General features: G+C 48.3%; 1 protein-coding gene across 2 annotated transcripts in view; it reads right to left on the reverse strand.

The window, feature by feature from the left end:
• Nucleotides 1–1,229: 1,229 nt before the first annotated feature.
• Ift43 (intraflagellar transport 43) overlaps nucleotides 1,230–25,519 on the reverse strand; it is a 75,214-nt gene continuing 50,924 nt past the window's right edge. For both annotated transcript variants that reach the window (XM_076921604.1, XM_076921603.1), the window contains 6 exons: nucleotides 23,335–23,367; nucleotides 22,089–22,135; nucleotides 2,590–2,662; nucleotides 2,283–2,358; nucleotides 1,688–1,750; nucleotides 1,230–1,512 (listed from right to left, as the gene is read on the reverse strand). In XM_076921604.1, coding sequence (XP_076777719.1) covers nucleotides 1,393–1,512; nucleotides 1,688–1,750; nucleotides 2,283–2,358; nucleotides 2,590–2,662; nucleotides 22,089–22,135; nucleotides 23,335–23,367 — 412 coding nt within the window. In that variant the 3' untranslated portion in view covers nucleotides 1,230–1,392. The remainder of the gene's footprint in view (nucleotides 1,513–1,687; nucleotides 1,751–2,282; nucleotides 2,359–2,589; nucleotides 2,663–22,088; nucleotides 22,136–23,334; nucleotides 23,368–25,519) is intronic.

The raw sequence follows: 25,519 nt of genomic DNA on the forward strand, positions 1-25,519 counted from the left end.
AGACCTCCAAGGTTGTTAAGAGCCTGGAGGCCGCTATGGAGTTTGCTGGTAATTAAGGGACTAGAATGCAGCCTTTGTCCTTTGGGTTTCAGAAGGATGTAGGCTCAAGAAAAACCAGCCTAGATGAAAACTTCTCAGTGGCCATGGGAATTATTCCAAAGAAGGCCTGTCTAGTGTGTGACTCAGGACCCCAAAGCCACTAAGTCCCTGAGTTTATAATTAACTGACAAGCAGCTACTCGGGCAGATCTGGGGCCCAGTAGCTCACCAGGGAAGGGCACTGTAGTCACACAAAAATAACCCCCCAGTGGGTTTTTGAAGTGTTGAGCCTCTTTGTTTTTCGGAATTTTAATGAAGGGCTTTCCATGCAGGAAGGCTCAACACTCAGCCTCCCACTCAGTGGCCAGAGAATGGGCCTTGGCTAGCTGCAGCAGTCTTCCTGCATGTCCTCCATAGGCAGCTGAGGAAGACTCCCCCGTTTCCCTCCCACCCAAGATGTCTTAGGGGGAAAAGAGAAAAACCAAACGGGGAACTATTTAGGAAGTGGGTAGGGTTTCCTGTCCACCTCAGCACATTCTGAAGCAGGAAGTGAAGCTGGAGAACCAAGACCAGTGGTGCTGTGCCAGGAAAGTCAGAGGCCCTGGCTCCCCAAGAGAGTGCTTCTGTGGGGGGAGGTTCTTAGGGGTGTTGGGATGGAGCCACCCAATTTGAAACAGCAGGAGACTCTTGGGATCCTCAGGCAGAAGGGAGAAAGGAGAGAGTAGTCTTGAGCACATCCATCCCATCCGGCCAAGGCCCTCTCATTATCACTCTGACCCTTCCTGGGAGGGCATGGTGGGCACAGGGAAGCTGGAGCAGAAGAGTGCACCGATGCCCCCAGAGGGCTACAGTCAGAGAGGCAGTGCCATTCTCCAGGGAGCTAAGGCCTCCTGAGAAGTGGCAACTGCTCCTAGGAGCAGCCACCCCCACCCCCACCGTACCCTATTCCATCGTGCTCTTCAACTATGTCGTTTGGAGTCCTTATCTGATTGTTTAAAAGCCACCTTCCTGCCACACACGGTGTCACACCTGTAGTTCCAGCACTTGGGAGACTGAGGTAGAGAATCAGAAGTTCCAGGGGAGTCCGGCCTGTGTAGTAAGACCTGATCTTAAAACAGAAAGAAAAGAAAAAAGGGTTGCCTTCCATCATTCATGAGTCTAAGATGGTGCTGGACAGAATGGAAGGAAAGCTCACAGAATAAAGTCATTTATTGAATTGGGATGCTCCAATGTGTCCTACTGAAAATAAATATTCTATTACAAAATATTCTGTATAAAAATTGTAAGCTGCTCGCAAGCTCCCTTGGTTTTTAGACTTCTTGCATTTGTTGAAATGCACGGTGATGTTCCTGGGTCAGGTGTGCCTAGATGGTCCCACAGGGTCCTCCTTCTCTGCCTGCAGCAGGTCCCACTCTGTGAGGAGCTCTGAGGACACCTCAGTGTACAGATGGTCCCAGTCCCAGCCTACATCATCCTGCGAAGATGAAGATTGCGAGGTAAGAGAAAGAGAAAGAAAAGCTTTTCCTCCAGCCAGCTTCCCACCCTATCCAGGAAGTTGCAGGCTAATGTGGGGGGTGGGGGGGAAGTGGTTGGGGGGGAAGGGGTGGGGGGATGGTGGGTCCAGGTGCAGGGTGGGATAAGTACCTTACCTCTCTCACTTCATGCTCTGGTGCCAGCACTTTGGTGAGGAGTTTCAAGTCAATTTCTCCATCCTGCAAATGCACAAAAAGCCAGGCTGGACCCTTGGGGGCATCGGCATTGCTTTTACACAGTAAGGAGGGGCACTTGCCTGTGACAGAACTCCCCAAACTGAGACCTCAGAAAGCCTTGATCAAAGAACACCACCATCCTCCTCCCCCCAGTGAAAAGCATGACCATAGGGAGGAGGGAGGCATGGCCATGGGGAGGAGGGAAGCATGGCCATGGGGAGGAGGGAGGCATGCCCACTGGGGAGGAGGGGCGGCTCTGGCATCCTTAGCACTGGGCTCACTGGGGAAAACCAACAACAAGAGGACAGAATGCGTCCCACATAGGCAGATGGCAACAGGCAGCCATCAGGTAGCCATCGTGTGCCACGAGGGTGGCCAGAGTGGCTGGGAGCCTGGAACAGGGGTCTATGGCCCATGGATGTCACTACCAGTATCTCTTAGCCTCAGGGATGTGAAGGAATGTGTATGGCTCTGGAGGAACTGAGAACTATCCCCATGGAGGTCCCGTGAGCTGGGCAGAGGTGGGTCCACTCACCAAAGTCTGAAAGGCTGAGTACTTCATGAGGTCATTGTCTAGGTCACGGTAGGTCATCACTCGGTTTACCTGGATGCTGAAGGGAAGGGAGTGAAAGAGCCACAGGCCACATTGGTTCCAGGAGAAAGCCTGACTAACTACTATGTCTAGAACCTTGTGTGCAGACAAAATGTCCCAGTAGAGTGTGAAAAACAGAATGAAACCCCTTGTCAGAAAGACCAGCAAGGCCTGCTGCAGATGGCACTTGGAGCATGCCCGTGTGCATGTTCTGGGCTTCCTCACCAATTCCACACCTAGCTTCACCTACCTCGGAGGGGACGCCACCTGCAGCACGAAGTCTTCCTCCTGCACATCTTCTAGATCTGGGATCACAGGAATATCTGCAAGGAGAGGTGGAGTGGTACAGTGTGCAGCATGACCAGGGCTCCTGGGTGTTTAGCTTCCACATGCCAGACACTCAGACAGTCAAACATGGAGCTTCATCCATTTCTGAGCCACAAACCATCCCTGAGAATGCACAGAAGGGGCACAGCCTGATGGGCTCTGGTACTTGTGTCCCCCCTGGAGTTTTCTTCAGAAACTCTGATGTAGTCACCAGGTGTGGTGGTTTGAATACGCTTGGCCCAGGGAGTGGTACTATTAGGAGTCCTTGATGGAGAAAGCATCACTGTGGGGGTGGGCTTGGAGACTCTCCTCCCAGCTGCCTGGAAGACAGTCTGCTCCTATTTTCCTTTGGATGAAGATGTAGAACTCTCAGCTCCTTTTCCAGCACCATGCCTGCCTGGATGCTGCCACACTTCCCTGCCATGATGATAATGGACTGAACCTCTGAACCTGCAAGCCAGCCCAATTAAATGTTTGCCTTTATAAGAATCGCCTTGGTCGTGGTGTCTCTTCGTAGCAATGGAAATCCTAATTAAGACGCCAGGGAAGCGGCCCAGGGTGGATCTCCACGGAGAATGTAGTAAAACCCTCAGCCCTTGGAGCATGGCTTCTAGGAAGGCAGATGAGAGCACAGCTAATGGGCTTAGCATGGTCAGACACAGAAAGGACAGTGTGTGCTGTCACAAGGAGCAGTGACACCCATTCCTGATGTAGACTTACACGTGTCCTAGCTCCAGAGAACAGTTATCCCAGTCTAGATCCCAGCTGCATGGTTACCTGTGGAGGACACTTTAGTCACAGAATCCACTCCTGACACTGTCAGAGATCAGGGTTGCCATTGGCCAGGCCCAATGTGACACTATTTTAGTGGTTCCATGTTACTGGTAATATTTAAAACGGCGGCACCCAATCTGGCTTGTAGTTATTACAGAGCCACCTTGTTCCCGACTAGGCTAGGCCTGAGGCCACGGAGCGGTGGCGTGTTCTAGATGCTGCTCAGCTCAGGCCGCTGGCTCCAGAGGCCAGAGACACCAGCCCTGCCACCCACGAGACACCAGCGTGGGAGATGGTTTTGTTTTAATTGATCAGAGTAAAGAAAAAAAAGAGGTAGGGCAAGAAGAAAGGCCACACAGGGTGAAGCATTCCTGGGACCCTAAACAAACTGCAGATATACAACCAAAAAAATATCCCAGAAGGAAGGCCACTGCTTCTGTGGGCTAGATGCAATTTTATTTCCAAAAGAGGAACAAGGCCATTCCAAGAACAGCTGGGAAGATTCCTGCCACTTCCGGCCTAGTCATTATTTAGATACTGTGGCTGTTCTAATCCAAGATTAATCTTATCTAATATAATAAATGTCTTTGTTATTACTTCCAACAGCAGACTTCAGACTCATTGTACCCAGGAATGAAGAGTGAGCACAGGAGAGGGGAGACATAGAAAATAAAATAGAGAGGAATGGACAGAGAGGGGTCCCTCGGTGAAGAGCGCTAAAAATAAAGAGAAATTGCCAATAAGAAATAAAGAGACACAGCCCACATACCCCAGACCCCAAATACTGAGCCCCATTCAGCAAGTCCCGTATCTAAGAGAGCATCCAACCTTGGATTCTATCTCTCTGCCCTGTTAGAAACACAACACATGGTATTCCCAAGATTCCATTTCTTAAACTAATAGAAATTTAGATTTCTTTTTTTTTTTTATTCTCCCACGATCAATACAGCATGGTGGTGGGGCTCCCTGGCTAAGGCTGTACTGTCCGGCAGCGGGACAGGGAGGCCGGCTGTGCCCTGTGCCATCCGCAGAGTGACAGTTTTAGAGTGGGCCAGTCAGCAGCTCACTGTTGGCTCTCCTTGGCTGTGGAGTCCAGCCTGAGATGAATATTCAGCAGTTGTTGAGAAATGGCCCACGCTGAGTTGGGGCTCGGGATGGGGTCTTCCCCAAGTCCCCTTTCCCTCCTCAACTCCAGCATTTGGACCCTGTCAGCTCAGCCCGGCCTCTTCAAGCTCTGAGGAATTACACTTCTGCTCAGCACTCACTGTCACTCCCGTGGGCTTTCCTGTTGGGCCCCACTCCCCTCCTCCAAATGTGCACAAGGGAGCGTGGGGCCTGCCCATCTGTGACAGATCAGAGGTCAGTGCAGGCCTTGGCAAAAGGCCGCTCAGAGTGGCACTGGTGGGGCTGGCCACACAGTGGGGCTTCTCTCTAATTGGAAGCCTGGTGCCCAGTAGAACCCGGTGAACCGCCTGAGTGGGACGGAGCCAGCGATGACAGCCAGGCCAAGACAAGCTGGAGCATTCCAGGGCAGTGACAGCTTGAGCTATCGCAGCAGAGGCAGGCTAGCCAATCCCTGGCTCCCAGTGGAACAGGTGGCCGTGGAGCAGGTTTTGGGCAAACTTCAAAGAACTTCAAATTTTAGGAGTTTTGGACTTACAATCACAGACAAGTGCCTGCTTATGTGTTCAGAGGATGTCCTGGGAAATCTGTTTGCATTTTCTCTCCTCCCCTTCCCCCATCCCAACCCCTTGGTCACAGAACAAAGCTAGAGAAAAAGAGAGGGGAAGGGAAAGGGAGGAAGAGAAGAAGGGAGGAAGGGAGGGAGGGAAGGAGGGAGGGAGGGAGGAAGAGACAATGAGAATATAGACTTCAGAAACCTGCATCTTCAGGACTGGAGTCTCAGCTCAGTGGATGAAGTGCTTACTGTGCAAGCGTGAGGAACCGAGTCCAGATCAGCAGCACCCGTGAGGAAGGTGGGCGTGTCAGCTGTAGCCCAAGGGCTGCAGGTGGACACCAGCAGATCCTTGGAGCTTAGCCAATCAGTGAGCTTCAGGTTTTATGAGAGCACGTGTCTCAAAAACATGGAGAGTGACAAAGGAAGGTACCTCATGTTGACCTCTGGCCTCCACATGCTTGGGCGTGTGTGCGTGTCTCTCTCTCTCTCTCTCTCTCTCTCTCTCTCTCTCACACACACACACAGACCCAGCACACACGGGTTATAATTTGATACTTTCAGAACACAGGAGCCAGCGACTGGAGTGAAGGGCAGAGTCGGTTTGGCACTGTTGAGAAGTTATTTTCATCTTTTTGTACGGCACTGAGGCCCTTTGTGTGTCAGGTAAGCTCTCCCACTGAACTGTATCCCCGGCCAGTCTGCCACTGTTTCTAAAAACCACTAATTCCATCTACCTTGTCCTCCTCTTCTCTTACACTGTTTCTTGAAAAGCAGCGGTGGTGCAGGAGAGGGAGGTGGGACGGCGTGCAGAAGTCCTCTCTCAAGGAGAGAGCATAGTTCCTAGAGTCAGGAGACTGAATCCAGGCTCCACTGTACACTAACTGTGTACCTTATGCCCTCTGTGCCTCAGTTTCTTTATCAATACAATGAAGGTCATAACCACTTCTGGCTCTTTGGCCACTGTATCGAATGCAATAACGGAAAATGGTATTGGGTAAATCTCAGTAGACAAACGTAAAGAGTAAGAAGAAACTCAGCCCTGGGAGCATGGCTTCTAGGAGAACAGATAAGAGTGGAACCATCAGGCTTGGTGCAGTAAGAGATAGAAAGGACAGTGTGTGATGTCACCCATTCGTGATGCAGACCTACACATGCACTAGCCCTGGAGAGCAGCTCCAAGGCTGGCAGCTGTTATGACACAGAGGCCATGGCCCTGTGCTAATTTCCTCACTCAGTCCTTCTAGTGATGGTAAGGTTTTTAGAAGAAAGCATGGATGGAGGTGAAGCAGGATTAAGTAGACTGTGTGAGATGAAGCCTTAACTGGCAATAGAGCCAAGCTTCTAACTCCTCCAAGGCTCTCTCAAACCAGGAAGATGTCTTTGCTAAGGTAAGGCCTCTCACCTCCAAAGAAGAGGACCAAGAGGCTTCCAACAGAAGGATGGCTTTCCCTGGGTTCTCAGACCTGAATAAGCTTAGTCCCCTCTGAAGTAACTTGTCACTGTCTACAAAATGGGAAAAGCATGCCTGTTCCTTAGAGCCCAGAGATGCACCCCATCATGTCTCACAAAACTAGGAGAAGGCTGGACACCTTCAACAGCCAGAGACACACTCACTTCTCTGTCCCCTTCTCTAGGATTCATCTCTCATCTCCTTGCTTGAAACTGGGGCACAAGTAGAGTCTCCCTGCCCCTCAGAGCCCTAAGGTGTCCCCCCTTGCCTTGTATATTCCTATGTTAGCTATCTCACAAACTGTGCAAGCTACTTCTCTGCTCCACATGGTGCCTGCTCAGTCTAACTGTAGGAAATACTATCCTCTTATTTGTCCAGTCTGATCACTCATCTGTCTCTCCACCCACCTGTCCATCAACTTGTAGATCTGAGGCACACTGACTGAGTGTCCGATGTGTGAAAGGTATCACAGTAAGTACAGTCAGAGGCAGCAGCAGTCAAGACAGACATGGCCCTAGTCTTCATGAAGCACCAGCCAGACAAGGACAATGAACAGAAACAACACATTCTAGGAGGGAAACTGACTTCCTTCTAAGAGAAAGCGATGGGGAGACCTAACAATGAAAGTCACATTATGGATGCAGTAAGTTTGGATGCTGCAGTGAAGTTTGACATGGAAAGTTTACCTTCCTTCAGCAAGCTCTTCCTCAAAGGTAATCCACTAACACTGTATGGATTTATGGAGAAATCAAGCACACCACAGCAATCTGTCCTTTTAAAGTGCTGCAATGTCCTTCCATACGTACAGGCATAAAGCCCTCTTTCTAACAGCCATCTAGAATTCTAAGTGAATGCCCTGTGATGCACGTAACCGCGTCCAGAGAGGATCTGGTCTGGAATGTGCGGTGCGGGGTGAGGATTTAAGGAAGGTCTGCTGGAGTTAGGGACAGAGCTGCTGAGAACTGGAAGAGAAGCAAGATCAGGCCTGGCAGGAACACTGTGAAGGGAGAGGTAGTGCCTTACAACCTGAAGGTAGACTGTGGTGGCTGCGGTGTGGGGCCCGGAAGACACAGGAACGGTAAACTAGCTGGGGTCAAAGGTACATCCACAAATAGATAATAGCAAAATAAAGAGGGGCTGGGAAGAAATGAATCAACAGATGCCCTTCCAATGACAAGTCATGCACAGGGCACAAGGAAGGACCCGGTTCATCTTTACAGTCTGACTAAGGGTCTGCACTGCCACAAGAGGATTCTTCTACAGGCCAACCAACAATGGCCCTTGGATACTTCCTGGATTTCAAAATATCATAGCAAAGGCTTTGACTGGCTTGTAATTTGCAAGGCCTGCTGGGAAACAATGGATGATTGGGGACAAAGGAGCAAAAGTAAAGTTGTTCATCTGGGCCCACTATGGACGGCCTGGCTCCGTCCTGAGGCTAGGTCACAGTGTTCTTCGCTGATCTCCATATGATGGAAGCTCCTGATAGAGGCTTGTGTAACAGAACTCTGAGAAACTGCTTCACAAAGGAAGACTCTCTCTCTCTGTCTCTGTCTCTCTCTCTTTCTCTCTCTCCCTCCCTCCTTCTTTCTTCTCCCCCACCCCCCACACACATACACACACCAAGATACCCAAACCTAAAATGCTGCTCCCTCCTAGATCCACACAATCAGCTAAGATCACTGAAATTAAGTGTGGGGCTGCAGACACAGAGCCTGGTAGGTAGGTAGAGTCTCTGTCAAGCATGTGCAAGGTCCTAGGTCTAAGCCCAACCACAAAAGTACATAGACAAACAGTGCCTAAGTAACATAAAAATAATTAATAATTGTACATCCCACAAGTACACCAATTATAACTGGTTTCACCAGGTGAGACGTCACCTTTTGCCCTGAATCATTTTTTCCATGGACAGCGTCATCACCCCCAGACACACTTCGGACTCCCCTACTCCCTCCGCCTGACAATGAAGATCCCACTCAACTGCTGCTTCAGGTGAGGCCTCTCCAAATGTCCACACCATCCCAGGAGGCGGCTTCCACTCCCATCTAACTGTACTAGGACAGAGTATAATCACCTACCCTGAGCTCTGGCCTTTTGAGACCAGATCGGTCTTTAGCTCAAACTGGCCTCAAATTCACAGCTCTCTTCCTGCTGTAGCAGGTGTTGGGACCATAGGTCCCAGCCATGATGCCCGCAGAAAGCAAATTTTAAGGTAGACTCTGCTTACCCCTGAGTACAGCTTGAATACCTCATGGGCTTTTCACAGACAGGACACAAAGGAGGCCCTCTGTGTGTGGCCTCTGGGTCCCAGCCAGAAGATGTCTTCTTCTTGGGTTCTGCTTCTTACTGAGCTGATTATTCTGTTAGCAGTTCTGGGGACCGAACCCGGCCTGGCACACTCACGGCAAATGGTCTACCACTGAGTGTTTTCCTGGCCCTGCTGGATTTCTTGGCTGGGGACTTCTACACGTCTCTTCAATATTTCAGCACGTTCTCATCTTGACATCCTCACTTTCCCAGATCCCTTAAGGGATTTATGACAACATCTGTCCCCATTGCTTCATCTGCTAACTGCACAGAACACACACCTCTTGGCAAACTTCTTTCCCACTCTGTGACCTGGCCACTGCAGGGACCTCAGGGGCTGTTAGGGCTCGTGCCCACCATTCAGAGTTTAACAAGCTCAACAGCCAGTCCACAGAAAAGAAATCTGGGCAACTGTATCAGCGGCCATCTTCTTAGTACATGGTGACCTGGAGACAGGGCTCGCTGCGCCTTTTCTTGGTAGCTGAAAACTTTGTTTTACTGAAAGCTGTTACCTTCTGCATCACGTATGGGGAATTTTAAGCAGGCAAACGGAAGAAGGTCTGATTGAAGATGAAGTTAAGTGAAAGAAATTGGTCTCATTTAGCACATGACAGGATTCATCTGTGTTCCCAAGTCCACTGAGGTGGCATCGTGGGCGTTTCATATTCATGAGCTGCTGCGACACTGTGTCCCCTCATTTACAAAGAGCCGTGTTCAGCAAATTCTGTCCCTGTGGACACTCCGTGCATTTCATGGTCTTGTCAGAGAGACATCAAACGCTCCAGTAACCAAATACCAGAAAATGGCTTTAATTAGTGGATCTCAATCGTATAAATAATTTTTTTTCTAAGTGAAAAACTGGAGAATTTTTTAAAAGGGAAAAGAAAAGGGAGAAAGCAGTAGGCAACAGGCTTCAAACACCCGAGGAACAAGGAAGAGAGGTCTCGGAGGGGTCCTGAGTGCTCCCCTGTACTCCCCGTATCAGGGGATGAGGTCTCCAGGTCCCCAGCAGGCCTGCTGTCTGAAGGCGTGTCCCTTGTGATTTCTACTCCTTAACACAGGGTCCAGGCTGTCCTCATTACAGGCGGATGAAGCAAAGAATGAAGAAATGGTGGCAGAGGCCATAGAGTCACACCACAAACCCCAGGACCAGGACTGACTGCAGGTAAGAGGGTAGCTGGAGACAGAGCCCTGTTTGGGCAGCTCCCTGAGAAGTCCTGCAACAGAAGACAGAGAGCAGATGCTTCACCCCACACAGTGAAGTGCCATGTGCTCCTGCTAAACCAAAACTCTCCTTTGCTGCTGCTGGGGAGGCAGACCAGACCTTGAGAGCAGGAAGGTCAAAAAAGACTGGCCAGTGCCTGGCTCCTGAGATGGGCGTGGCTCCCCATGCCAAGCTCTTGGTACATCAGCAGCAGAGAAGGGTTTTGTAAGAGCCTTCATGTGAGTTGTGGCATCATGTGGTGTACAGAAGAAGCCTGATCCCACTCTGTTCCCCACAGAGGAGTGCCACCACGTTTCTGAAGAAGTGCTCAGGCACCCAGATACAATTCCTTCATCAGCACTCCCTTCTGCAAACCACGCCCCCAAGCCTACCCCCAAGCTCTAGAGGAATCAGTGATGGACAGAGAAGATGGCAGGCAAGCAGAGCTGAGCTCTGACATCCATTCCAGCACGGCGCTCATGAGGGACAAGTTAGCCCAAGAGGATTCTCAGATGCAAAGAGGCAGGGCTCTAAGGGACTCATTTCTGACAAGACCTAAGTGTTACATTTTGGGGTGGCCTCTTGGGACTGTCATCTCACTGATGACTGGCAGCTGAAGACATGAGGAGCTTGCGGTTTTTTCCAGCTTTTATCTGCAGGCCTGTGTTGAGGACAAGGAGGGAGAAAGAACTTTAAAGATAATAAAAGAATGTGTGACTGGAAGGAAGGGAAACTGAGGGGCTCCTTGGTGAGGCCCGGGATGAGGGACACAGTGTCAGTGTCGCGAGAACGCTATCGCAGAAGTGTGTTAGAAACCAGGCATATCGGATTCTATTTCATCCTCTTCATGTTCCCCGGGAAAAAAACAAGACAAACTACACTGCTTTCATTCCAAATCCTTAGGTTTTGTGTTTTTCCTTATATATATTTATTAAAAAAAATGCTCCTTTGATCGATGCCACCCGTGACACCCCACATACGGAATGCCTCTAAGCGGCTCCCTCCACGCGAGGCCACTGCTGGTGACAGCCAGCTGGTTTTGATCACAGCCATTCCGAATCGGATTTTCATAAGATAGATGAGGAGTCTTAGTGCTGCACTCTCTTATCAGATGAGAAACGGAGGAGGAGGGGAGCACAGGTCCGGAGGGAACAGCGCAACAATCAAGGGCTGTGTGGTTCTTTCTCTGTCCCTCAGCTGCCGCAATTTTCAAAAGAGTTTGCCTTGGGCACTTTTAAATGATGGTGTCTCAAATCTGTAATCATCCTTCAAGAGCTTTCTCTTAAAGGGTCTTTTAGGTAAACCTAGTCCGTCAACCACACTTATGGACTCAGGAATCAAACTGTCCTCCAGCAGATGATGTGTATTGTCCCCATGGTCGGCGACAGGCAGTGAAGTCTCAGAAAGCTGGGAACCTAACACTAGAAAGAAAGAGCCACCACTTGGCTAAGTTCACCTCGTGCAAGGGTTGGGGGCAGGGGGATCACCTTTTACATCCTCCCCAGATTTTGGCCACCTGGAGGTTTGGCTGGCTCAGAACTTATAGAAACAAATGTCCATTTGTGACTGAAGGGGTAAAAAACCTTTCCAAGCAAGGGCGAGGTGATGTCCCATGTCTCACCTTAGACACAGACACACCTCACCCTTTCCATCTCTCCTAGGTAACACCAGGCCGCCAGGTTTCCCATGAGCCATCAACCAGCTAATGAGGACTTTGTGGGCAATCACCGCCATCCAAGACCATAGCCTGCTGGGCACTGGGAGCAGCTCTGGAGCCAGGGTTCTCTTCACTGTAGAGAATACTAGGCTTTTTTTTTTTTTCTTTACACAATTTCTATCATTTGAAAACGGTCCTAGGACAGTGAGCCTCTGTCACCTGGTCACATACACTCAGGAGCTTAGAGTCTCTGTGTAGCGACTGCTGTTCTCATAAGGAGCTGGCTACACCGAGGGGCTCTCCTATCCTTGTGCCACTGCCGCCGTCCACTCCCTTCACAACTGTGTGGAAGAGGGACTGCATCTGGCTCTGAAAGTGGAACCACCACTCAGCCACATCTGGACAGCCTCAGAGAACTAAATCAGAGCAATTCCGTCCTATTTAGAGTCTACCTTCTGCCCTCATGAGGAGGAAACTTAAGAGCACATACCCTCATGTCTATTGTGACTTCAGAAAGACAACTCTCCTTCACATTCATCAGCTGAATGCTGGGTGATCCGATCACTATGAATCCCCATGGGAGACACAATGCTGGTGGTGCTTTCCCCGTGTTCCTGGAGGAAGGTTACACAGCCTGCTTCATCAAAGCCATGCAGGCACATGGTACAGAGCTGTTGCTCTCAATCTGCCCCTTCAGATGGGGACATGCGACGAGTAACCTGTTCATGTGAAAAAAGACTGTAACCCAAGAGGAAGTGGCTGTTAACTGTGCTTTGTTCAGGCCGAGGATGTGATGACAGCAATTCTGGTGAGTCTGTTCCGGTTTGAATGGGAAGTGTGCCCACGGGTTCCCAGCTATGGATACCATTCTCCAGCTGGCAGTGTTACCATGAATCTATGGGATCTTTAGGAGGTAGTACCCAGCTGGAAGAAGTGGGTCATTGGTGACAGGTCTCTGCAGATTATATCATCACTGGTGCACCATGATATAAAAAGCTACCACCACACCTGCACATACTTCTACTACTATGAACTTAACTGCCTCATCATGTCTTTCCTCCATGATAGACTGAGACCCTCCAAAACTGTGAGCCAAAATAAATTCCAACTTACACTGTGGTCACGGTGACTCAAAAGTGAGGAATATATCTGGTGTGACCTGAAACTTCAGGATACCGCTCAGACACAGAGCTCTGTCTGCCTGTCTGCCTGTCTGTCTGTCTGGGCTTTTCCAGTTGTAGCAACAGGTGTCTACTGTGTGCTTCTTGCCATCACTATGCAGAACTCCCTCCAGGGGCCCAAAGCTATGGGGCTCATCTCTGACTGGGATGTCCAAAACCATGAACCCAAACAAACTTTTTCTCTTCCTAAGTTCATTATCTCAGGTATTTTGTTATAGGAAGGGAAAGATGATGTTATAGCTACTTTCCCTGTTGCTGTGACAAAATGCCCAACAAGAAGCCACTCGGGAAAGGGTTTATCTTGGCTCACAATCTGAGGGTACAGTCCATGGTGGCAAGGAAGCTAAGACAGCAGGAGCCCGAGGTGTCTGCTTACGAGAGAAAGGGATGCTGCCACTCTGCTAGCTTTCTCCTTTTTCTTCAGTCCAGCAGGCAGGGTGAGGGGCTCTTCCTACCACAATTCCTCTAATCTAGAGTCTCTCACAGCCATGCCTGAGTCCTGTCTCTAGGGTGATTCTGGATCATGTCAAGTAGAAAACCAACATATATCACTACACTGATTAAAACCAGGTTGTCAAAGTAAATATCAATGAGGTCATACACCCTCATAAGTAACACTGGAAACGAGCCTACCAAGTACCCAGGACCCAGCACTTCCTGCAGACTGCTTAGCCGTGCTTTCGCCATCATTACAGCTAGGTGCCTACACAGTGGGACAGACTATGCTACGACAGTGTGCCCAACTGTCTCAGCTCTGACAGTAATGTTACACAGGTTGCTTGAAACAAGCCAACATGGCACCACAGAATCTGGCAGGCACTGCCCTTCCTGACTGGTTTTCTTCCTCTGGAAAAGCTTGTTGCTAATTTGCTGGCTTTCATTTACTGGCCATGTGACCTGGGCAAGTTATACACTACAAAGCTTTCACTGAAATTCACCTTGGTGAGTGCACACAGCAGCTCCACAGTTAGTACCATGGCGGACACAAGCTTCATCATCATCCCTCTTTCCTGTAGGGTTGGTTCCTATTTCAAAATGCTTACCTAATATCCTGCAAACAAAGTAAGGCACAGAGCAAAGGGAGGGTAGCCTGGTTCTTGGCTCACAACCTCTGAGCGCTAGCTGCAGTTACCTCCTGTTACCTGCTGAGACAGGGTAGGTGGGAATGGTGACAGAATGTACTACCTAACCAGTGGTGATTATTATTGCTTAACTAACATTTTAAACACAATGCAAGCAGGCTTAGGAGGCACCTAGGAAATGTCACAAGCTGCATGAAGCTTCAGGAAGGCAGGCAACACATGAAAACTGTTCTCACTAAGCATAGGAGGAGGCGAGGCATAGGGGCTCCATCTTATCTGTTCTTAAGTCTTTTCACCTTTTCTTTTTCTTCGTTAAAGCTGTTCAGGCTCAAAGTGACTCTGCTGTTTGCAGGAGGGATGCAGGCTGTGGTGGAAGGGTTAAGTATGAAGGGGACCGCACCCAAAAGAGAGGCAGAGAAGCCCGAGAAGACGCCTAGGGAGCAGGGGTCAGGGGTTGGCACAGAGATAGCCCTCTAGAGATAGCGCATTTCCAATTCCGCTGACAGCACAGCCACATCTCCTTCCAGCCTCATTGCGTAGCTGTGTTCAGCCACTTTTACCTATTTTCCCTGTTGACATGGATAGAAAATTGAGCAATTACCCTTAAACTCAAAGCTCTCAGATCATCCAGATTGCTACACTTGAAGAATTAAGTCCCCAGTCGCCCCTGGCTAGAAGTGGCTCGACTCAGCTTGTCCTTTAGGAATTAAACACTTTTTGGTTGGCCAGAAGGATTTATTATTCCTAGGTTTAAGGCATTTCACTTCTGTCAAAACTGGACCTTAGGATGTGAAAGAGACAGCTCTCCCCAGCGGGGCTGAGGTGTGCCCACAGCCTGGGGCTGCTGTGAGAGGGAGTCACAGTGCCAGACATGGCCCTGCAGGATGCAGGGAGGCGATGCTCTAACATAGTAGCTTCTGCTTCTTTCACTGAGCCCCCCGCCCCCACCCCGTTCTCAGGGACTTCCCATTCTTAAAGGCTAGGGCAGGGGGCTCATGGATGGTTTTCTAACTTGCATTTTGGTTTGACATAAATGACTTGGAAGCTGAGTCCATGTTCAGACGTATATCCAGAGACAGTTTGGGCCTGACTAGTCTTTGCATATGTGCACGCACTTTCATGTGTGTGCTTGCATGCTGAGGCTAGAGACATGGGGTGTCTTCCTCAACTGCTCCCCATCTTAGTTGTTGTGACAGAGTCTCTCACTGAAACTGAAGCTTTCAGTTTGGTTACACTGGGTGGCAAGCACCCCAGAGATCCTCTTGTTTCTACTTTCCCAGTGTTGGGGTTGTAGGCACACGCGGTTGTACCCAGGGTTTTCACGTGGGTACTGATAAAGCCCAACTCCATGTTTGCATGGAGAGTCCTTTGACAATTGAGGCTTCTCCTCAGTGTCCCTGAAAACTCTTTTCTGAAGTTAAAGAATTTATTTTCTCCATTCCTGTACCACCTCTCAATGTTCTTTACAGACTCACAGTCTACCTTGGGCTTGACTTCTACTACTGGGTGGGTTTTAGGGCTGACAGAGACTAAGCAGGGCTAGAAGAGGTTAGGAGGAGATACATCTTTGCACCTGCCATCTCCTCTTATTTCCCAACCCCCACTGCCCTTCCCTGGCAACTGACTTCTGCTCTACCATGAGCTGCTCAGAGTCACTTCTTTAGAGTGTCCTTCTCTTCTGTCACCCAATCTATTTCCCTAACAGCACTTGCACTCTTCCTCCAAGGAACTGAGTCATAGTGTGTTCCTACTTACTCAGCTGCACGATAATGTCTTGTGCTCCTGTCCCCCTGCTAGACTGTAAGCTGCCTTGAAGGCCAAGACATCTTGTTCATCGTTATACCCTGGGGCCCGGCTGCATGCATCACTCAGCAGAGTGTTGTACAAATGGTCGCCAAGTCAACAATTCAGTGAGTGGCTTGTCCACTCTCAGTGACTGAGTTCAATACTATTCCAGACATGATGCTCCTTTTCAAATGCCATGTAACCTTCCAGTGACAGATAGCTAATGGCTTTACAACAAGCCAAAAACTTGATTGGATGGATGATCGGAGCTGGAGAGATGGTTCAGTGCTTAAGAGAACTGACTGCTCTTTCAAAGGTCCTCAGTTCAATTCCCAGCAACCACATGGTGGCTCACAACCATCTGTAATGGCATCTGATGCCCTCTTCTGGCTTGTAGGTGTACATGCAGCTAGAGCACTCATATACATAAAAATAAAAAATAATTTAAAAAATGAATGATCTACAAATTGAAAAATAGGATGTAATAGGAAATCAAAAATGTCCAGCATAGCAAAAGAAATAACCACTAGAGAAAGAAGGGAGCCTACAGAATGGAAGAAGAAAATGCCTGGCAACTGTGTATCAGACGAGGAATTAGAACTCGACACATAGAGGACTTCAAACATTAATCGCCAAATACCTCCAACTGATAAATGGGTCAGTGAACTGAGTAGGAAGTTCTCAAAAGAACAAATACAAATAAATATTTGAGAAAGTTCAATATTCTTAGCCATTTGAACTGCACTGAGAGTCCCTCTCACCTGAGTGAGAATAAGCGTCACTAAGAAAACCAGTAACAACCAATGCCTAGGCTGTGGACAGAGGACACCAGCACTGCTGGAGGGACAAGATGGGAGGAGCCTCTAGGGAAGAGCCACTATGGAGGAGCCACCAGGGAGTCAGTCTGGTTGCTCAAAAACTAGAAACAGCGCTGCCATGACTCAGCTGGACCACTCCCATGAATACACAGGAAGGACATAAGTCGATGCACCATGGAGATCCCTGCTTTCTGCTCTACTCACTATCAGTAAGAAATGGAATCGGCCTAATGTCCACAAGCAGATGAAAGAAATGTGGTACACACAGTGAATTGTAGTCACCCAGAAAGGAAGATGAAATAGTGACCTTCAGAGGAAAGGGGTACAAATGAAGACAGTCACCGTATGCAACAGGGCAGACCCAGAAACATAGTTAAACACTGCATATATTCTCTTATACGTAGACTCTAGATTTAAATGTGCCTATACTATGTGTGCATATGTGTGTGTGTGAGTGTATGTATGTGTGCATACGTGTCATATGAAAGGGGAAGGGTAGACCTTAAGGGAAGAGAAGGGGGAAGAGATAAACAGAACACATATGACAAGAAAGCAGACAGGAATGCTACTGGGTGGGAAGAAGGGCACCAGGGAGTCACAGGGAGAAGGCATAAAAGAGGGCAAAGTATACGACATATGTGTAAAAATTCCAAACAAAACCCATTACATTGTGTAAGAACTCAGAATGTATATAAAAGAGTGAATGGCTCTGCCACTGAAGGATGCTCATGTAAACAGGGAAGACTATTCCCCGGTCCACACCACTGAAGGATGCTCATGTAAACAGAGAAGACTATTTCCTGGTCCACACCACTGAAGGATGCTCATGTAAACAGAAAAGACTATTCCCCGGTCCACACCACTGAAGGATGCTCATGTAAACAGAGAAGACTATTCCCCGGTCCACAAAGGTCATGCAGTACTCTGGCTGCCCGTTACTCTCCAGTTGTTTTCTATAAACACAGCCTCCCACTTGCCCAAGCATTGTGTGTAGGGGCAGTGAAGTACTTCAAGCTAGGACCAGCAGCTTAGAAAGATGACTGCAAATCTCCATAACATCATTAAAGGCAGTCTGTAGTTGGAATGGACAAGTATCAGGGCTTAGCTCTGCAAACCAGGGTCCTGACTGGGTACACCACCCATTCTCCACTTGCAGTCTCTCCTTACACCAGGCCCTTCAGGTAGAGCCATCCTGGGTCTTGTAAAGGATTTGCAAATCACTTCCCAAAGACGTAATCCAACTTGCCAATGCAGTCTTCTTATTCAATGTTTTAAACTTCTTTCTTGGGGGCTGGGAGCCGAGCTCAGTGACAGACAGACAGCTTAGAACACATGTGGCCCTGGGCACAAGCTTCAGCACCACACCCCTGAAAGTGTCATTTTTAATTTCGTATTTAATTTTCTCATGCTGCAGACTGAGTCTTACAGGAGCTATGGGCATTTTACAATTAGAAATACATCCTTAGTCTGTCTGTCTTCTTTTGGAATATAATTTGAAATCTTCCAAGCCGTATTCTCTGCGCTCATCACAGGCTCAATGCTCTCTGTCACCTGTCCTCTGGTTGTTTCATGTGCTTGGATTCTCTGTCGGATCTCTGTATCCATCTGAGCTCATGGCCTAGCCATGGTCTTGCAAATAGTCCCAGGTCATGTCTTTTGGCTCACCAGCAGATGCCCAAGCCCTTTATAAATGTTACTCATTCTGCTTCTATTCTGAAATCATCAAGGTTCCTTTCTCCTGTGTTTTCCCGTCCTACTCCATGGAAGGGCAAGGCACTGGTGGAGGGAATCAACCTTCTTTCTCCTCCAAGCATCAGGCACTCTTTCTGTGAAGATGCTGAGACTGTAGCTAGTGAGACAAGGCTCCTGAGCATGCTCCATGACCGATAGGCAGGGAAGGAGCAAGATTGTCTTCTGCCTGGATCAGACATTCCTACAGGCTTTCCTAAGCCTGGGACTGCCTTAGTTACCACCATCCTTAGCACCTGGGGCAGCACAGGCCCCAGCAGGCACTAGATGAAAACCTATCAGCTTTCCCCCATAAACCTAACCCCCAAGGCTGTTGGTAGAAGACTAGACAGAATGAAGGAGACTTGATTTGGATTCTGCTTGTCTCCCTTTGGGACACCTCCCAGTGACCCATTCCTGCCTAGTGTGATCACCCCTTCCCAGGTGATAACATTCCTTGCTCCCCTAAGAACCTGAATGTGGTTTTATCAAGGGAGCCAGTGGGTCTCCTTAGAGGTGCTCAAGAAGCTGTTTAATGTCATTGTTGACTGTGTGACCTTTAATGATTCACAGGAATCGTTCCTGGGGACCCACTGGATACTCTAAGTTCACAGAAGCAGGCTTCACTAGCCAACCAAGTAATTCTCTGGGCAAAGATAATTCTAGAAACTAGTTATATGCAACATACGATTCTTAGTGCATAATGGATTCCAAACATTCACACTCAATGGGATGGACTAAGCCGAGTGTGAAGTGTGACGTATGAACTGATTTCCCATTAAGGACGCAAGCAGAACTGAATGGGAAAACAGATTTATGCAGGAAAGGAGGCTCTCTGCAGGGGTTGGGGCGGGTTGCTCTCTCACAAGAAAGGAGTTTGTTTCAGGCCTCCATGTCAAAACCACACGTTTCACATGCCAGATTTATGAAGGGGAAAATATTAGGGGCATCATCTGAAAATAGGCCTCTTTCTGCTATCCTTCCTTGGTGACACTTGACAAGCACTCATCAAACACTGTAAGCAGCCTGTGGTGAAGATGCCCGCACACCTGAGACATACGGCACAAAGGCTGAAAGTAAAAGCTCTGAGGTCAAAGGTCGGCCTCAAAATCCTGCTGCCACCATTTACTGGTTGGGTGACCTTGGTCAAAGTTATTTTTCTCTGACTTAAGCCTGTTTGTCTTCAAAATGGGGATAATGGGCAAGTCAAGTGTCCATCAGCAGGTTAATACACTGTGGTATAGCCATGCAATGGGATATCATCCTTCAGTCAAAATGAAGAGACCAATAATACATGCGACAACCTAGACCAATGTAGGAATCATGAGATAAAAAAAAAAAAAAAAAAAAAAAAAAAAAAAAAAAAAGCCGGACAGTGGTGGTGCACGCCTTTAATCTTAGCACCTGGGAGGCAGAGGCAGGTGGATTTCTGAGTTTGAGGCCAGCCTGGTCTACAGAGTGAGTTCCAGGACAGCCAGGGCTACACAGAGAAACCCTGTCTCGAAAAACCAAAAAAAAAAAAAAAAAAAAAAAGCCAGGCATGTTTATGCTTCTATTTATATAAACTGGGATAAAATGTCTGTACGTATGCTTTCATGTATTCTAGAAAATGAATATTTTTTACAATGGAAAAAAAAAAGCACCAACAGTTGTTGAGGCCAGAGGCGGAGCCGGGATGAGCTGAGGTGGTAATGGAGACTCTATATGTTCACTGAAGCAGTCATCCACGGGACGGAACTGTCAGCCAGACTCAGGCTGTCTACTTTAAATGGGTAAGGCTTTCTGTACTTAAACAGACTCAATCAAGTTGATTGAGAAACCTTTGGCATGAGGAGATGGGCGTCAGGAAAGTGCCCATAACACAAGCATAGTCATCATTATAAGGGAAGATCCTAGGAACCCAGATAAAAGCTGAGCAGGGTGGTGTGTGCCCAAAACTCCAACAAAGCAGGGCCAGGCAAGCCAGCAGATTCCTGAGCTCACTGGCCAGCCTAGTCAAACGGATGAATTCCAGGTGCATTTCTTTAAAAAAGTAAAGGTAAAGAGTTATCAAGAAATGACATCTGTATCAGCCTCTCACCTTTATATGACGATGTATATCCACAGTCTCACACACACACACACACACACACACACACACACACACACACACACACACACACGAGTTCTAGCCATAGAATACCAATTGTTCTTGAGAATTACACTGCACAGTATGTAAAATCTAAGCCTATCATCCTAGCATATAAGAATCTAAAGCCAGAGGAACATAAATTTAAAGCCAGTCTGAGCTACATGATGGAAAGATGGAAACTGTGTCTCCAAATAAATAAACAAACAAAGAAGAAAATACAAAGCACGTGGCTTGGCGGCTGGCACAAGGTGAACATTTAGTAGTAAATGATGGTGACATTTATTGGTGGACAACTGAGGGGCAAGAGCTGATTCTCAGGTGTCTCTCTGAGTCCTGCGACACTATATAATAATCTCCAAGCCTCAATTTCTTAATGTGTTTAAGGGCAGGTTTGTTTAAGATAATGTGTAGAGTCCCTCCAAACTGCAACAGTGTGACTCTAAAGCCGTAGACAACCAGTGACAACCAGTACAGCCTCTAGTCCTACACATTCACAGGCAGCGAGTGTAGCATTTGCAAAGGTTGGACTTTTTTTTTATATTTTAGAGTTACTCCTTGAAATGTAGCATTTTCCACAATGGGGGAAAAACTGAAGACAATAGAGTTCCAGAAACCCTTCAAAGGGCATGGGAAGGCAGTTCCAGGCAGGGTGGCTAATAGCCTGGAGACAGGCCAGTGGGCAAACACCAGTGGATTGAGAGCCACACTGTTTTCTTGTTGTTTCCATTTGGAAGTTTCTGCCAAAAAGCTTGCCCTAGAAATCATGTTTCCTGGATTTAATGTTTTCTTACATAAAACCCAAGTTTCTTGGTATTACAAACAAATATACAAGTACCTGAAGACAGAAGTTACTTGAGAAATGACCTGCAGGACATGACTTGCCATATACTCCTACCCACCGGTCCAGGCTGGCCAGATAACCCCCATTACCACCTCCTAGTTCCAAGCTGAGGCTACAGTCTTCTCCAGACCTCAGGGGGCTTCAGCAGCAGCATAGCTAAACCCTCAAACTTCAGCCTGGCACGAATCCATTCAGGCAGCTTGTTTAAATTAGTTCAGTTCCTGTGTCCTTCCCTCCCCCTCCAGGTTCTGACCTGAGCACGGCCTGGGACCTGTATCTGAACAGCTATCCCAGAACATTTCATGAGCCTTCTTTCTGACCTCACCCCAATCTTGGGATTGCCAGTTTTACAGACTGAATTCTCTCCTGCTTCTCATGTAGATGCACACAAACCTGCTAAGAAGACTCAGGGACAGCGCTTCTGAAGAGCAAGTGCTGCCACACGTGCTCCTGTTGTAAACACTAGAATAGTGGAGCAGTGTTTGGCCGGCTGTACTCAGACACCAGCCAGTGAGCAGTGCAAGACCTGGACCTTGAGAGAAGGGAATCGTGAAGTGAGCCAGTGGCCACCCTGGCTTCCTGCACAGAGGTATACCGGGCACTGTCAGGGCAGAGACACCCACACTGAGCAAGGATGAGGAGAAGACTAAACTTTAGGGGGGCTTAGGTGGCTGCAATGGAGGAGCAGAGGTGTGGCAATTGTCTAGGACTTAAGCACAAGCCAAGGCCTCCCTGGGGGCTCCCAGGTCTCCTGCCCCTACCCCGACTTCCTCTAAGGCCACTCACCTTCTCCTTCCTCTGACACACTCAGGCTCTGCTGTCGGAGGCGGCGACTGTCAGTGAGAGACAGAATAGGAGAGAAGAAAATGAGTTTCAAATGACAACCCAGAGTTAATATGTGTCCTGACTACTTCCTGACTACTGCACGTTAACTCGACACAAGCTAGAGTCCGCAGAGGAGGGAGCCTCATTGAGAAGATGCCTCCATAAGATCCAGCTATACAGCATTTTCTTAAGTAGTGATTGGTGGGTGAGGGCCCAGTTCATCGTGGGTGGTGCCATCCTTGGGCTAGGGGTCCGGGATTCTATAACAAAGCAGGGTGAGCAAGCCAGTAAGCTGCACCCCTCTGTGGCTTCTGCATCTGCCCTCTTTGAGCTCCTGTCCTGCCTTCCTTCACTGATGTGGGAGTGTGAGCTGAATAAACCCTTTGCTCCTCAACTTGCTTTTGGTCATGGTGTTTGATCACAGCAATAGAAACCCTGACTAAGACAACAGTTAATACATAAAAATTCTCCTTCTACGATAATGGTGGTTAAACCTTCTCAGGTGAATGGGTGTGCCGTGCACAGCTGCACTGGCTGGGCAGCGCCCAGGCTGACATGGATGCTCTCCATCTCTGGAGGTGCGAGAACACCCGCCGTTAGATCTTGGTCTACAGCCTCTCCCTTTAATTTCAATTAACTTCATTTTTCAAACGTAAGTCTTGGGAGAAGGCAGCAGCAGTGGACTGTCATTACCTCTGCGCACCTGTGTTATTACAGTGGAAAGTTTGGGCTGGCATCCTGATACCTGGACATGTAAAAAGCCCATAGTAAGACTGTGACACCAGTGCCAGGTTCTGACCTTCAGGGGAGGAGGCAGCATGATGTAAGCTCTGAATTCATCACACAGACCTCCGGCCACGGCCAGATTCCAGACCATCTGATTTTCTCTTTGTAGGCTTAATTTTTATTTATGAGGGCGAGTATTTTGTCTGCATGTTTGTATGGGCCTTGTGTACGCCTAGTTTCCATGGAGGTCAGTAGAGGGAGAACTCCAGCTGGATCCTCTAGAACTGGAGTTAAGGATGGTTGTAAGCTGCTGTGTGGGTGCTGGAAACTCAACCCAGGTTCTGTAATGGCTCTTAAATCCTGAGCCGGTTCTCTAGGCCTCCATCTGCTTCCCCAATGCTCAACACAGGCTGGAGAGACATGGACAGCCAAGGCCACACAGCCAAGCTTACTACAGGAGACACAGTGACATGGGACTTACTCTTCCATCTCTTCAGAAACTTTCTTTCCCAATCTGGAAAAAAAATAAAGAGAGAGACAACATTTAAGACAACCCATGAGTCTCATACACTGAAGCATTGTCTGGAGAGAGGCTCAGGTGGGGGCAAGTCAGTACATCCTAACTGCTTTCTTTGTAGCCACTGTAAGGGTATGTGTCTGTGCACATGTGTGTGCATGTGTGTGCGCACCCTAGCAGGCATATGTATGTATCTGTGTGTGTCTCTGTGTGTGTATGTGTATCTGTATCTGTGTGTATCTGTGTGTGCATATGTGTCTCTGTGTCTCTCTGTGTGTTTGTGTATCTGCATTTATGTCTCTCTGTGTGTCTGTATATGTATGTCTCTGTATGTGTAGTGCATCTGTGTGTAGGTGTCTCTGTATCTGTGTGTGCGTGAGCACATATGTCTGTATTTCTGTGTATGTGTCTCTGTGTGTATCTCTGTGTGTGTATGTGTCTCTGTTGCATCTCTGTGTGTATGTGTCTCTGTATGTATCTTTGTGTGTATGTCTCCGTATGCATCTCTGTGTGTATGTGTCTCTGTGTGTATGAGTGTGTATGTGTCTGTGTACATGTGTCTATCTGGGGCAGGGAGAGAGGTACACACTCAGGTATGCATGTATTGAGCAGAGGCCAAGGTTGGATCAAGTGTATCCCTGGAGCACCCTCCACCACCACCACCTCTCGCTCTTTAACACAGGGCTGGCCTGTAATTCTCTATGTAGACCAGACTGGCCTAAAACTCACAGGAATCCATTTGCCTTGCATCTGCCTCCTGAATGCTGGGTTTAAGGGCCCAGCCATACCACCACGCCCTGCCACCTTATCTTTCTTCCACTGAACCTGGTACTCACCGACTGGCTAGACTGGCTGGTCAGCAATCTCTGGACCCCTGCCCCATGCCAGGGTGACAAGCATATATGACCATATCATGTTTTTGTTTTGATTTTTGTTTTTTCAAGACAGAGTTTCTCTGTGTAGCCCTGGCTGTCCCAGACCAGGACCAGGCTGGGCTTAAACTCAAGAGGCCTGCCTGCCTCTGCCTCCTAAGTGCTGGGATCAAAGGCATGCACCACCACTGCCCAGTCCCATAGCATGTGTTTTGGTTTTTTTTTTTTGGGGGGGGGGAGTTTAATGTGGATGGCTGGGGATCAGAACTCAGTCTTCATGACTGCACAGCTGATTACTGACTGGGCCATATTCCCAGTCCCTGTAAGGCCCTCTTAAAGCTTTAACTGAGTATGACTAGAATTAAATTGTTGACTTTGAGTGTTGGCAGAGCAACACTGAAATGGATGCAGACAGTCCCTCCTTTAACAACCAACAGCATGCTGTTTTCAATGACTAAGGCTCTGGTCACATTTGGCTGTTCCAGCCTAGGTAAGTCCACAGGAACAATTGGGTGCGGGGAGGTAGTGCACTGGCTCTGCTGCTTGGCAAGCAGTCTTCTATCTCATCAGCATGAGGGACCAGAGACACGTGAGTGGTCCTGGGTGAGGAGTAAGTCTAAGATACTCCACGAGAACCTGGACCTGTGTGGCACCCACGCCTTTACCCATGGCGGCAGTTCTCACGTGTCAGTGACATGAGATCCACCAGGAACCCTGTTAGACATGCAGACCACTGGGCCTGGTGTGGAGAAATTTCTGGATCAGCCAATGTAGGGATGGGGAACCCAGGGATCCATACTGTTGTTATTTGTGGTATTATTATTGCTGTATGCATTGTATGATATTATTATTAATATTTTATGTTATTGGGAACTGAAGTAGCAATGAAATTGTTTTCTATTTCTGGTTGGGGGTCACCACAATGTGAGAAAGCATATTAAAGGATCACAGCATCAGGAACACTGAGAACCACTGTTCTAGAGTGTAGGTGAATTTGGTTTGGACCACACTGCTGATTGTTCTTTTGAGGAATGTGCCTCTTTCTGGATTGCCACAATAATAAAAGGCTTGTCAGCAACACAACCTCTGAGACAAAAGCCAGAACTTTGCCACCCCGAGATCCCTCCTACAAGGCCAGGAATAGTTCTGAGTCACTGAGTCTGTGCTGTTGGTTTTCTTAGAGGAGCCAAGGGACAGTAGGATGATTGCTATAGTAATGTGGGTATCAGTGTGTGAGCCAGAGGCAGCCTGGGTGGGAAGCACACTCTAGTGTACTG

The sequence above is a fragment of the Arvicanthis niloticus genome, chromosome 23, assembly GCF_011762505.2.
Source record: "Arvicanthis niloticus isolate mArvNil1 chromosome 23, mArvNil1.pat.X, whole genome shotgun sequence".
Lineage (NCBI taxonomy): Eukaryota > Metazoa > Chordata > Mammalia > Rodentia > Muridae > Arvicanthis > Arvicanthis niloticus.